This window comes from Schizosaccharomyces osmophilus, chromosome 1 (assembly GCF_027921745.1).
Source record: "Schizosaccharomyces osmophilus chromosome 1, complete sequence".
NCBI classification, from domain to species: Eukaryota; Fungi; Ascomycota; class Schizosaccharomycetes; order Schizosaccharomycetales; family Schizosaccharomycetaceae; genus Schizosaccharomyces; species Schizosaccharomyces osmophilus.
Genome location: NC_079238.1, coordinates 5,529,637 through 5,543,797, shown reverse-complemented (window position 1 = coordinate 5,543,797; position 14,161 = coordinate 5,529,637). Strand labels below are relative to the sequence as shown.

Here is a 14,161-nt window from a genome sequence, read left to right as displayed (position 1 = left end):
TTAAAAAAAAAAAAAGAGCTACAATAATTTCCCAATGTGTTCAATCGTACTCGAAAGAAAAATTTCAAAACTAAAATAGTGGACGAATGCCTAATTAGTAAGAAACGAGCCAAGCTTACTAAATACGTAAACGGAGGTTATATAAGCAAACTAAAAAATGCGCGAATGCCTCATTACTAAGAAACGAGCCAAGCTTACTAAATACGTAAATGGCGGTTATATAAGCAAACGAAAATTTCAAACCTCACAATGATATAAATACCATTTTATGTATATTAAACAAACCAAAAAGCTACACAATCAAAGAAAATACCCATCATAGGATATTTAAACTGATAAGTGGACTGTTTTAAGATGCCATTGCAATACGTAGTTAGCGACACTAAGAGTGGCTTTGATCAACTCAAGATCGAAGACACCAAGGAAGTTCAATCCCTTAAGCCTAATGAGGTTCAGGTAAATCTCAAGGCGGCTTCTCTCAATTACAGAGATTTGATTATTACAAAGGGCATGTATCCTCTTCATTTGAATCTTCCGGTAGTTCCCGGCTCTGATGGTGTCGGTGTTGTTGAAAAGGTCGGTAGTGATGTGGATGAATATAAGCCTGGCGACAAAGTGGTTTGCAATTTCTTCGCTGATTACGTTGACGGAAAACCAACCCAGCACGGCTATGGTAGTGCCTTGGGTGGTACTGTGAACGGTGCTTTCCGCAAAGTTGGTTTCTTCCCTGCTCATGCCCTGAATCATGCACCTAGGAACTTGAGCTTCGAAGAGACATCCACTTTGCCTTGTGCTGCCGTGACCGCATGGAACGCCTTGTTTGGTTGCGAGGATAAATTGAAACCGGGTCAAAATGTCTTGATCCAGGGTACTGGTGGTGTTTCCATCTTTGCTCTCCAATTCGCCGCTGCTGCTGGTGCTCGTACCACAGTACTTTCTTCTTCCGATGAGAAACTGAAAATTGCCAAGAATCTGGGTGCTACCAACTTGATCAATTACAAGACGAACCCCGAATGGGCCAAACCTGCTTTGGAAGCTACCGACAATGTTGGTTATCATCATGTCGTCGAAGTCGGCGGTGAAAAAACATTGGGTCAATCTTTGGATGTCTTGGTTTTAGGCGGAGTCATCAGCTCGATTGGTTTCCTTGCTCAAGAAGGTGCCAGCCTTAATGTCACCTCGTTGATTGGCAAAATTCTCAACAAGAATGCCATCATCCGTGGTATCTTTGTTGGACATGTCCACATGTTTGCAGACATGATTGCTTGTATTGAGGCAAACGATATTCACCCTCTCGTTGACAAGGTATTTCCCTTTGAACAGCTGAGGGAAGCTTATGACTACCTATGGAGTCAAAAGCACGTTGGTAAGGTTGTTCTCAAGATTGATTCTTAAATATAAGTGAAATGAGGCAAAGACGATGAGCAGCTTTTCACTTAACACTAGCTATCTAGCTATGAAGCAGAGTAGTAACCTATCCTGAATAAGCGACCATTTACGATTATATAAGCTGTTGAAGGGATTTGTCACAGGTTGGGTCTCACTTGTTATGAGGATAAGTTAGCGTCATTGTCATAAATGGTATACGATATTACTATTATTTTGATACAATAATCACATTGTATTATCAAATGCGTTATTACATAAAGTAAATGTTTATTTTTGCGATTGAAAACTTTGAAAATCTAAAATCTAAAAAAAAGGCTGAAAAGGAGCTTACTAATTCTAGAAAGATATATATGTATACCTCTAATTGAGAGCTCAACTCTTCAGATAGGAAGATTTGACTGATCTAGCTAAATAGATTGTTCATAACACTTTGTTAGTGAATCAGATCCCTGGGAGCTATTGCTATTCAATTCAAGTAGTACCAAAAGCATCCAATTGAAAGTCAAACATACAATTTACTGAATTGTTATTACATACATCTTTTCCTCTGAATACTTATTCTCACAACGAGTGAGACGTCGCCTGTGACAGTTATATGCATAATAAGATCGACATTTATAATTATAGAGTCCTGGATATGACACCTCCCGTAATCAATGGACACTGTGAAAAAGATAGAAATGCTATATTGAGCCATGAAGATGACTAGTGATCCCTTACTCTTTTAGTATGTTGGTAAACATCTCTCCATCTTCCATTCCAGTTTTGTTGTGATCATTACGGAAACGCCATAATTCTAAGTCACGGGCACTGTCTTTACATTCTTTATTCTTGATAAAGTTTCCACTTCTTATTAACCCTAATTTCGTGGTATAAGCCAGCCAGCAGTCGCAGATTAGACAAACAGCATCAGAAATAGCGGTCAGGGGCCCCTCGCTTTGACTTGGTTCTTCGTCAGAGCGGTTTTCTATATCTTTTGGCTCTAATATGGGGAACCCACGTATTCTAAGATTATGTTTAGCAGAATCCTCCAAGTCGCTTATGGTATCTCTGTTGATGCCTGCTTCAGTAGGCCAAACGCTAACATGGTTGTTTTCTCCTTCAATTCGATACTTCCACTTGTTTGCCTGGTCACCTAACATGTCAATCACCATACTAATAATAGCCCAAGTAACGGCTTGTATATCTATGTGAGCATCGACTGCATCTCGTGATTTCTTATTTGGCAAGATATAATTGTCATAATCCCTGTTGTAATTCGAAATGGTATTATAATCTTCAATATCCATAGTGGGAACTGGTAAGCAAAGCAAAGGATGGGTGAAATTCGCTGATCAATCGTTGTCCATCGCATGCAGCTATATATATATATATATAATATACATAGATGACTCACGAACCGTTATGACGCAAAGGCTATTTGAAACTCGGTAGTTCGGTCTTCAAAGCAATATCGAATTCAATCTCGCCTGTCTGATGTTCGCAACTTGTAGCCCGTCAAATTTTATTATTTCTGAAACAGGTTGAGTTTATCTAGAAAAGGAGTGTTAAAAGAATTGGCTCGGTTACTCGATGAGAACGGTTGGTCCACAAGTTTTGGATTACTTGCTTTCAAGAAGAGAGCCCATAATATTCCATATAACGGTTTAGTTTAGTCTTCTTTATTTTATATTTGTGTTTGAAGGTGTCAATTGTACATCATATTCAGACATGAATGAATGGTGGTGGTACTGTTTTATTCCTTGGTGGGCTTCTATAGTCTTAAAGTAGAGTTTCGCAATGTAGACTAGAAAAGAAGGATTAAAATCACATTAAAACAATCAATTTCTTTTAAAATAAATACAATTTCATGACTAGGATTCATCAAAGATAGGATGCCAATACCTTCGCTCCAAACGTCAGTCATGTTTTTGGAGTATATCGCCTGGACAACTTCAGTCAAGATACGAGGGTGAATGATGTTGCAGCCCAATTCAGAAAAAAAAGATGGGAACAGTGATATTTTGGAGCTCATTTGTACGAGCAGCATAACCGGAAGCATACAAGTTCGAGTCACCATACCATTCATAGTAATTGTAACCCAAAAAGTCAGCCTCTGTAGCATTGTCCTGAGGAGTATTGGTAGCAATCTTGACAACCTCATTACCAGTAAAGGTCTACATTCATTTCTAAATTTTAAACTTTAATAGCCGGTTTAGTAATCTCTTGCAATCTTTTCTTTTATTTTTTTTTTGAGACTTCAATGAATCCCTTTGCATAATTTAGGAATTACAGATGGAAACCATCAGAAAGAGAAAATACAGGATACAAACAAATACCTGCGTTAGCTATCTTTATGAAAGGTATGTAACTTATGTCGTAACCTTCAAACTGCAAGTTGAATCTGGCCCAACTTTCTGAAGATTGGTCGTATCTAACTATGCAAGTAGTAAAAGTCATTCCAATTGCAGAAAACATTGCTAGAAACGTAATTCCAATTGCAGAAAATATTGCTAGAAAAAAAATTATTATTTCCGCTTGACAAGCATTCTTATATCTATGAGATTCCATCTGATGAACACGTTTATAATTTAATAATAATAAATAAATCATGTCGAGCTTATGCGATCACTAAAAAAGAAAAGGAAATGAGAAGTCTCAGTCCAGTTTTAAATTCAGCTAATTCCGCTTTATACTAGCTAAATACTAGCTAAATCAAACTAGCTTCCCTTCTATATGTTCTATCGGAAACAAGTGGTTATTTCCAATTGGTGTCAGTTTATGCTGAAAGGACAAAAGTTCCCCCCTTTGTATTTTTTAGTAGTACATAAATCTCAAATATTAAAAACCTGGAAATGAATCAACTCCTACACAATGTCTGAGGTGAATCGTCTCGCTATTGTAGTTATTCCAAAATCTTCATTTGATAATCGCCAAATTCTTAGGTAAATGATGATGCTAGATAGGTTTTTGATGAAAAAAGACTTCTGTTCCGTATATTCACTATATCTACCTCTATCTCTATCTCTAACTCTAACTCTTTTTTGTCTTGTATCTCTTCCTTCTTCATCTAAAAAGGAAATGGTGTACACATAGAATTAAAATTCGCGACATACCTTTTCTTTTGTCCATCACTTTTAGCGACCGGAAAATAATCTACCTTAAAATTGTGATGTCTCTGGCCGAACTTTGTAAATCTTTAAAAGGTATGCAATTGTATCTTCAACATAACTTGCAATTATGATATATGGATGTAGTTTCACACTTGATGATCCGTTTCCAAAAGGTAAAGGTGAGTAGGCTCAGGTGAAAATACATTACTATCTAGACTTTTGATATTATCAATGTGATGTATTCACTCTGAAAAATAGATGCAAGTTTGTCATTATTTGCTGCACACTTTGGCAAGAACACCAAAAAATATCTCTGCGAAACTACCAAAATATAAAGAAAAACAAAAAAAAAAAAAAAAGAAAAAAATAAATAAAACAAACTGAAAGTTCAAAATTTAAAAATAAATATAGTTAAAACACGAAGCAAATTACTCAAAAACAAACGCAAGGAAGAATGGAATGCGGTGAAGAAGTAGCGAAACGTGATTAAAAAGAAAAGCTGTACTCTGCTGAAAGTGAAAAAAGGAAAAGCGCAATATGTAAGAAAATCAAAAGTATTAAATAGGAAAGAAACTTACACAAAAAGCAAAAAAAAAAGGAGGAAACGAGAAATAATTTCCAAGAACAGAATCACCACTTTTCCGTCATCAATAATAATAAATATCGATAGGAGACAGAGGAGGGGTAAGAGGGACAAAATGTTTTTAAAAAATAGTAGCAAATACTTTCTGAAGAAAACGTTACTCAGAATGCATTCTAGGAAAACCCATCTTTCAAACAACCAGTGATGAACTGCATTTGCTAAACAAAAATGCATCATCTTTTCAAGTTGAGAGTCTACGGCCACACCTAGGCGAAAACACCAGTTCCCGTCCGATCACTGCAGTTAAGCGTCTGAGGGCCTCGTTAGTACTATGGTTGGAGACAACATGGGAATCCGGGGTGCTGTAGGCTTTTTTCTTTTTCTTTTTCTATTCCTTCTCTTTTTGTTTGATTTCTTTCTTTTTAAACAAATCTCGCTATTTATATTTGTTTTCTACCTAATAGTTGGGCTGAAATCGTAAATACAAGTAGTAGCCCTTTTGGAGGACAATTAGAAAGGAGGCAAAAAAGGTAGTTGATTTTTATTTGTTTTCTTTTAACAGTTCAATTCTTCATCATTCAATATATTGGACATTATAGAAACTATAAAGTTCAACCGATTTCATGTACCATAGTTTTCCATATTCATCATCAGCACCAAACACGCTTGATGTTGTCTCTAATAATTCTTTAAACTTTCCAAGTCCACACTGCTTGTAAAGATTTCCTTCTAAAAATTTCTAAAAAATCGTTTGCTTATAGTTCGCAGTGCTCCAAGCAAGAAAAGCAACTTTAGTAAGTTTTCTCCTAGCCCATGATGTAGTTTGACTTGTATGGAAAAATCCTCCAACAAAAAAAAATCACGAATTCACTGAACTGAATAATAACTCGATGAAAACTCGATCAAATCGAATGAAGAAAACATTCTTTTATTCATATTCTGCTATATTTTACTAAGAGTTTTATAATTTCTACAGCAAAATTGAACGGTGACAAGTCATCAAAAACAATATGAACAATATTTTTATATATAAAGAAGCGTTTAATAGATTTCAATAATTAAGAAAATCCTTCAACTTTTTTATTTATTTAATACCATATTACAAAAAGAAAACCTATTCAGTACTCTACTTGCTACAAACTGAAGTGTCGACGAAAAAGTAGCGCATTCGTGCCAAATTAGTGAATAATCCTGGTAACGCATTAAGATAGGAAAGGCTTATCAGTATTCATTCATTGCACTTTAATAATTCAGCTTGAATTTAAGTTTTCCTCTTAATTGTCTTATCTGAATATACTCCTTGCTGTGACCTTTTCATGTAAAGCCGGATTTTTCAAACTTTTAAATACATGCATTCCGTCTTGATGATGGGCTCGTTGTTTTTAATTCAACACCTAAATATACTTTATTTATTATTTATTTATTTATTTTTTATACATTTTTATCACATGGATTGAAGATTTTGGCGCAAAATTTCCACTGTATCTGGGTCAAAATCATCTCTTGTTACACTTGTACTAAGAGCTACATTCTTCTCAAGCTCTTGTTTAATATCCTGATGTTGCTTGCGAATCAACTCCAAGGAATCATAACCTAGAACAAGCTTTTGAGGCGGCTTGTCGAGCTGAGCAATGGTATATAACAAATTCGCTGCTTTATTCGGGTCTGTTTCCTCGGACCCATGGTAGTTTTTCCAAAATGGTCTCCAAGATTGATCATTCTCATATGCAGGATGTGCTTTGGACCACTGCATATTAGAGGCAGCCCACTCTGTCTGCATACCACCCGGTTGCACAATTGTTATGGCGATGTTCCAACTTTGATCCAATTCTCTCATTATTGTTTGAGAGAGCCCTTCAATAGCAAATTTGCTGGCATTATACATGCTTAAACATGGAGATGGGTAGTATCCTGCGACCGACGAAATTTGTAAAATTCGTCCTCCTGTTCCTGATTCACGCATGTAATTTAACGCTTCTTTAGTAACATATGTCACTCCCCAAAAATTTACATCCATTTGTCGATGCATTTCCTCGATGGTGTACGATTCAAACTCGCCAGCAAGTCCATATCCTGCATTGTTGATTACTATGTTTATATTTCCAAATATTCTTTGAGCACTCTTGAAAGCGCGTTCGACAGAATCAATATCCGTCACGTTTACTTTGAGCTTTAACAAGTTCGAGTGCTCGATATTTATGGATTCGGGCGCACGGGAACACGCAACCACATTATAACCTTGAGCCAAACCAACCGTAATCAATGCAAATCCCAAACCTCTAGAAGCTCCAGTAACAAGTACAGTGGAAATTGTCGACTTCATTATTCTTCAGAATTTAGTGTCTTTATTCACAATGTAAAAAAGTGATCGTAAATCTTTATCCTTTTTCGACGGAGCTGATTTTGCGAATTGCTATAATATAACGTTTCATTGCTATTTCGGATGTCTGTAAATACCTACCATTTCTACTATCCGTGCAGTCGTTTTATTGTAAGAAACCGAAAAATGAGCGATAGTTGGCTCAACACTTAGTGCTTGTGGCTCCTACTTAACTATATCTACAGTGTAAAATTCGATTTCAATAACTCTGAAGGCTACAAGGCTAACTTAGTCTCCCGGATACTGTAGTATCCTGATTGCAGGCAATCGATCGAGTCGGAGTCCTATAGCCGGTTACCTAGCTTTGGTATGAAGTGAAGTGCAGCTTTTTGTAATTTAAGCATATAAAGCCAGCTTTTAGGATGAGAAGGAAGTGTCTACCATTATATTTTGGGGAGGGGGAAAAACTTGCTGTTATTCGTCTCAAGCTTTGATCCATTCTTGGTTCATATTGGTATTCAAAAGACTAAGCTAAGATGTCACCAAAATCTTCAATTACAACGTCCTTTTCATCCATATTAGCTTCTCCTAGAGAAGAGGATACACCAGTCGCTCGCTTACTAAGAAACGCAAATGAAACACCAGATCATCGTTTTATCTATGTGTACAATGAATACAGAATTGTCGTTGAGTACACATTTAAAGAATTACTTTGTCGTGTTAATACAATCGCTAAATTCTGCAATGATCTTGGCTTGGGGAAAACGGTTGGAATTCATATGGGGCATGAGTTAGATTTTTTAAGTACTATCTTTGCTTTGTGGGCTACTGGACGAACTTGTGTCATTTTTAATCATGTCTGGTCCCAAAAGGTTGTTGATGCTCTTGTTCAACGTCTAGATATTTCTGACTTGCTTTATCATGAATATGCGCCCGCATTTCAGGTGAATTCTTTGAATGTCATTTCCTTTGCTTGCCTCCAAACGGACCTTAACGCTCCTTGCATTGGTGCTGGGTTGGAACCAGAGGTAGCACTTATAAATCATTCCAGTGGATCTACTGGTGTTCCTAAATCAATGCCATTTCTCATGAAAAAGTATGCTTTTGGTTATGATTATGGAACTCCAGAGTTCATGAATCATCTTTCCACGCCAATGATAATGGCTCCCAGCTTTGCTTTAACGACATTGAGCTGGCTTAATGCCTTGTACTGTGATGGAAGCTTACTGTATCCATCTTCCTCAATATCGTCCAACTTTACTTCTACTTCAGAGGCTGAACAACTTGCTTGGAATGTCTATTATGCTCTTCGTGCCGGATGTGAACGTTTGATAATTTTGCCCAATCTCCTTGTTCTAACTCTTCAAATAATACCTGACAAGTCTGAATCATTTCCTTCTTGTAAACTAGTTGCTGCCGGCGGCGAAATGGTTCCTGCAAACATGTACCATATATGCAAAAGAGTCTTGCCAAATGCAATCATATACCCACAATATGGTACCACTGAATCAGGATTAGTTTCGTTTTTTGCTCCTAATGGAGAAAAAGATACGTTGCATAACAAAGAACTTGTCTACTTTTCCGGAAAAACGGTTAAAAAACTTTTATTGCTTACAGAAAAGAATGAACCTGTCCTTGAAAAAATCGGCCATGAGGGTTTTGTCTGTGTCGTGACCGACGTGCAATCGGAGCCGTATGTAGGTGACGATCCTGAAACCGTTCAGTCTCGAAATTCTACATTTATAGATTTCCATGGTGAACCAGCAATACGGTTTGCTGATTTGGCCGTTTGGAACTCGTATAAAGGAAAGTTGGGTATCACCATCAAAGGTCGGGTAGGAAGACGTGTCAAGAGAAATGGTATTTTCTTTGATTTACAATACTTTGACAAAGTAGCCTTGGGGTTGAAGGATGTTGAAGCTGCTTTTTCCTTTTTTATATCAAATCGATTTGTACTGGCATATGTTCCTGCCCATGATGGCGTAGATCCTGCGTTACTAAAGGAGATATTGAATAAAGAGCTTCGAAATCCGAATCTTTTCTCAAATTGTTTCCAATTAAAAAATACACCACGTACTTCCGCTGGAAAAGTAGACCTAAAGTCTATCGAAGCTTATGCATCCAAGTGTCTTCACGTACAAGACCAACGTTTACCTATTTTATCAAATCCTTTGGCTATTGAGATCAGCAAAATTGCTGCAAAACTTCTTCAGAATCCAATATTAGAAGGAAAGGATGCCTCTCTTTATTCTTGTGGCTTAGATTCCATTCATTCTGTAAGATTTTTCCTTTCCCTACAAAACAAGTTTCACTTTCAAGGTTCGATTGGTTCTGTTATGGATTCGAATTGTACGCCTAGCTCATTAGCTTTTGTAGTTCAAGAGAAAAGCGTGAATTTATCGACAATTACCTACAGGCTTCTACATGAAGATGCATATGCTTTAGCACGTACCATTCCCAAATTAACTATTATGCATACCAATGCTCAATACGTTTTGCTAACTGGGGCGACAGGTTACCTTGGTCGCCGCTTCTTGGAGTATCTTATGAAAATGGATATGAGTGTTGTATGTTTGATACGAGAATCTTCTGATAAAGCCGCTAAAGAACGATTAACGTCACTCGTTCCGAGTCTTCGAATTTCTGGTAAAAAATTAATTATATGGGCAGCTCATTTAGACGAAACAAGGTTTGGTTTGGATAATGCAAAATGGGATTTTCTCATAGAAAAAGTTTCCCGAATCTATCACATGGGAGCTGAAGTACACTGGATGAAATCGTATCAAGAACTTAGGCCAGTGAATGTCTTGGGAACGAAAACTATTTTGGAGCTGAGTATAATGGGTCCAAAGGCTCTTTACTTTATTTCAGGAGGTGGACAACAAGAAATAGAGCTTGACGATTGCATTCAGTCTACTAAAACATCCGGTTATGCACTATCTAAATACGTTTCTGAGCTCTTGTGTAAAAAAGTAAAGGATCTAGGACACCCTTCAATATATGTTATTCGTCCAGGATTTATCGTAGCAAGCGATGGAGAGATCTTATCTAGAGATTTCTTTTGGCGTTTCGTCGTATCAGCATTACGAATGGGAGCTTGCCCCCAATACAGTGAATCTCAACCTCTGCTCTTTCGTATTTCTACCACCAATGCATTGTGTATAGCGTTGACTCAGATTATGGAGAAAGAGGCTGATGAGTTTGCTCCTCTACTTGCATACGATATAATTGACGGTAACGATTTTGCCAGAATTTGTGAGTTATTGAAGAAAAAGAAGAAAAAGCTAAAATTTGTTTCACTGGAGGGATGGCTAAAAGCGCTTGAAAAGGATATCGATGAAGAAGGAGAAGATCATCCTTTGTTTGCCCTTCAGCAAACAGCCAAGTTTGCTTTAGAAAGTGGTATGATACCATACAAGGGACTGAAGAATATCTATCCTTTGGGTGAAAAATTCCTAACGAAGGAGGCGATCGCAAATGGGTTGGACAATTTGTACATCGAATAGTTTTCAATTGATTAGTTTTGTTCTTTCAGAAGGAAGGACGAGAGGCATACACGAAATGAGAGTTAATAATATCCATCCATTAAAAAAATGAAAAATGGGGTTTCAGTAATTATTTCAAATGTCTTTTACCTTGGTTGTGAAGATTTGCTTGATTACAATTACCATTTGGTTTATTTACTATAATAAGTAACATATTGATGGATGAGTTCGGTGTTACTTAACCTACCACTAATATATAGTGAAGAAACTTTTATTTATCGTGGTTCTGGGTCTCTATGTTCAATAAGGACCTCTAATCCCATCTTTAACTACTTTAATTATGTTGCGACAGAAATCCTAAACCGTATAATTATGTATCTCAAATGAAAAACAAGAACAAGAGCAAAAGAAAAGGAAAGGAAATTGAAATTTATGGAATAAAAAAATTTGTAGTAAGCGACAGAATAGTTAATTCAAAAGAATGATACGTGGAAATCGTTTGTTTTTCTTATTTATCGAATTTTGTCGGCGTCTGTTCACTTTGTCGCTCACCCATTCCTCAATCAAAAGTTAAAAGTTAAAGTCGCAACCACTCTGACAATACCACGTACGTATTGTTTACATTCCTTTTTTAGCTATGTGAGAAAACGGTAAAGTCATTCAAAAGAGGGAAAATTTATGCAATGAGTTTCAATCTGTCATTCCATGACACCGAGAGGGACCCGATAGGATTGGGCTTGTGTGTGTGTGTGCGTGTGTGTATGTATAATCTTTGCTATAAATAAGGTCCACTTTCCCACCATCGAAACCGCAATCAATTTATTGATCGAGAAAGCATTAAATTCTTATTGATTGTGTAATTTAACTACCCTTAAAAAGAATACTAATTCCCTTTTACTTTTATTTTTCACTTTTTATACAGCATCTTTTGTCAACATTTGATCCTTCAATCGTTATTTTCTATCTTAAGTAATCCAATATTTATCCATTCATTCATCATTTTTTGTCTACATCTCTATTTTTCCTCACTCTAAAGAAGAATTATCTGCATTTTTAAGATGAAATTGTTTTCCTCCGTTTCTCTTTCTTCTGCCTTATTCTCCCTTTTAGCTTGTAGCCCAATTTCTTCTCTTGCAGCTCCTCTAACCGACCGTTCTGATATCAAACAGAATGAAGAGTTTTCTGTAATGAGCCTCCGCTCAGGTAACGGTAACGTTCATTTCCATTCCTTTTATGTTGGTGACAACAATAACGTCTATCTCGATCCTTATGATAATGGAAATGAAGCGGCCAAATTCACTTTAGCAGATACTTATTTACTCCATGAAGGATTTTCTGCTCACCTTGGCGATAACGGTGCGTTATACTTTCAACGTAATGATGAGGGTTCCATTCTTGGATTTGATTTTGGAGAACGCATTGCTTCTGGCTATGCTCTGGAACTTCATGGACAAAACCCCGTAGCTTGTCCTATCGAAGAAAATTCCTCTGTTTACTCTGTCTTTTTTGGGAAAGAAAATGGTAATAGCAAGTGTGTTGGCTTTACAGCCCTTGCAATTCCAAATAATCCTGTTTCTTCTTCTTCTTCTTCTTCTATTGCGGCCCCTTCCAATTCTGCTTAAATATAAAATGTTGTTCTCATCGGAAGCAAGAAAGTGAAAAAGCTAATGGCAAAGATGTAACCCAAGCCACTGACAAAAAAGACTGCCAACTTCCACTTTCATATCGAAAAGAGTAGTAACCATATTGAAGTTGATGGTCCCAGTAGCATTGGAAAACTCGTGCGTGCTCTAGAATCTTACATATGTCACCAATATTTTCACTATTTGGGCAAATCGCCCTGGCCGCGAAGTTGGAATCGATCGCTTTAACTGCTCTTCCGATGGTTGTGAATACACCACGAACGAACATCATCTGCCCTCACCGTTACCTACCTGTAACTTATGAGTTGTTCGGCGTTACTGACAAGTCCTACATGAAATACTATGGAGACTAACCCTACTGAAGGTCTCTACATGACTGTTTAAACATTTTTTATTTGCAACGTTTAGCGATATTTTATAGTATTAGTATTCTTTTACGAAGTTTTGAATAAATACATTTTATATTTTGCTTGTAGATATATTTATAAAGTGTTAAAGTGAAATATCGAAGTAAGCTCCCTCAAGTTCACTTTAAAGTAGAACAAATTTAAGGAATAACGGCATTAATTGCAAGAAATGAGACATTACCATAAACAAAACACAACGTAAAAGAACTGAATTCATTTCAAGTAAGTTTCGTTTCCTTCCTTTGTTAATTCCTGAGTGCTTTCAGTAGTGCCTTGGGAATAAAATTTTGTCGGATCGGCAGCATTTATCGGTTTGTACATGCTAGGATAAAGCGCCGGAATCAAAAACAATGCAGCAACAAACATTGGCCCAAAGTCAAGTATATCAAACCATAGTTCTGAGCTTTTAAATTTGTCGTATTCGGTAAACTCGGCGGTTCGATAAATAACACGGACTAGAACCGCAATTGTTGATAGAATTAAAAATAAAAATGAGATGTCCCTTACCTTCGTCCTCGGTGAGTATAATGTGTATGAACCTGGTACGAAACGTACAGGTCTTACTCGAATCACGCTAACCATAAATATTATTTGCAAAAAACAAAATAGAACGGTACACACAAGCTGAAAAATGACGCCAGCCAAAGCAACATGTTGCCCTATCTGTGGATTGTTTTGATCACTTGACATAGCTCCGCCAGCTATTTGAACTATGAAAGCCACAACGTCTGCAGTAACAAAAATAGCAACATAGTAGTTCGGTCGAAATAAAGAAAATTGAGGACCATAATGTAGTGACCACCGATATAGTAAGACATATAACACAGCTGAATAAAAGATTGGCGCAACCAATAAAGTAAGGAATTGTATAATATAAAAGTATGTTTTTGTCGGACGATAATGAGAGAATGCCCTGCATATCCAACCTGCGATTTCCCCAAGTGTTCCAATTATTGCTACCCAGACAACGGATTTTGGTGATTTTACTAGTGTTCCTATTTGTAGCAAACAAGCAACGCATAGAAGTCCTGTAGCTGCTTTAGCCCACGTTGCGTTAGGTAAGTAACCTAAAATATCTTCGGTTGTAACAACCATTCTTTCTCGGCAAGTTTAAGAACGTTTTAATAATATCAATAGTTTCTCCCGTAAGGAATTGATAGTAGAAATATTTAGAAATTATGTAGCTTGGAAAAGACTGAAAGCATCTTGTTGGCTTTTTTCTTTTCTTCTTCCTTTTATACT

The 14,161-nt window shown here is 36.8% G+C and overlaps 6 protein-coding genes and 1 non-coding gene across 7 annotated transcripts; 4 read left to right on the top strand and 3 right to left on the bottom strand.

Moving 5' to 3' along the window:
• Positions 1 to 354: 354 nt before the first annotated feature.
• On the top strand, positions 355 to 1,395 carry SOMG_02509 (alcohol dehydrogenase; the record flags this gene model as incomplete). The annotated part of the gene is made up of 1 exon (XM_056181301.1): positions 355 to 1,395. One exon carries the CDS (start codon positions 355 to 357, stop codon positions 1,393 to 1,395), a length of 1,041 nt encoding a protein of 346 aa, XP_056035073.1.
• A 710-nt stretch (positions 1,396 to 2,105) lies between these two features.
• Positions 2,106 to 2,678, bottom strand: SOMG_02508 (uncharacterized protein; the record flags this gene model as incomplete). Its single annotated transcript, XM_056181300.1, has 1 exon — positions 2,106 to 2,678. One exon carries the CDS (start codon positions 2,676 to 2,678, stop codon positions 2,106 to 2,108), a length of 573 nt encoding a protein of 190 aa, XP_056035072.1.
• A 2,642-nt stretch (positions 2,679 to 5,320) lies between these two features.
• SOMG_10052 lies at positions 5,321 to 5,435 on the top strand. The gene has a single exon (XR_008803585.1). It is a non-coding gene; the product is annotated as a 5S ribosomal RNA (ribosomal RNA).
• Positions 5,436 to 6,508: 1,073 nt separating this feature from the next.
• SOMG_02507 (short chain dehydrogenase) lies at positions 6,509 to 7,387 on the bottom strand (the record flags this gene model as incomplete). Its single annotated transcript, XM_056181299.1, has 1 exon — positions 6,509 to 7,387. The coding sequence occupies one exon, from the start codon at positions 7,385 to 7,387 to the stop codon at positions 6,509 to 6,511; it is 879 nt and encodes a 292-aa protein (XP_056035075.1).
• Positions 7,388 to 7,920: 533 nt separating this feature from the next.
• SOMG_02506 (AMP-binding dehydrogenase) lies at positions 7,921 to 10,890 on the top strand (the record flags this gene model as incomplete). The annotated part of the gene is made up of 1 exon (XM_056181298.1): positions 7,921 to 10,890. The coding sequence occupies one exon, from the start codon at positions 7,921 to 7,923 to the stop codon at positions 10,888 to 10,890; it is 2,970 nt and encodes a 989-aa protein (XP_056035074.1).
• Positions 10,891 to 11,927: 1,037 nt separating this feature from the next.
• SOMG_02505 (But2 family protein) lies at positions 11,928 to 12,491 on the top strand (the record flags this gene model as incomplete). Its single annotated transcript, XM_056181297.1, has 1 exon — positions 11,928 to 12,491. The coding sequence occupies one exon, from the start codon at positions 11,928 to 11,930 to the stop codon at positions 12,489 to 12,491; it is 564 nt and encodes a 187-aa protein (XP_056035077.1).
• Positions 12,492 to 13,132: 641 nt separating this feature from the next.
• Positions 13,133 to 14,014, bottom strand: SOMG_02504 (RTA1 like protein; the record flags this gene model as incomplete). Its single annotated transcript, XM_056181296.1, has 1 exon — positions 13,133 to 14,014. One exon carries the CDS (start codon positions 14,012 to 14,014, stop codon positions 13,133 to 13,135), a length of 882 nt encoding a protein of 293 aa, XP_056035076.1.
• Between the last annotated feature and the right edge of the window lie 147 nt (positions 14,015 to 14,161).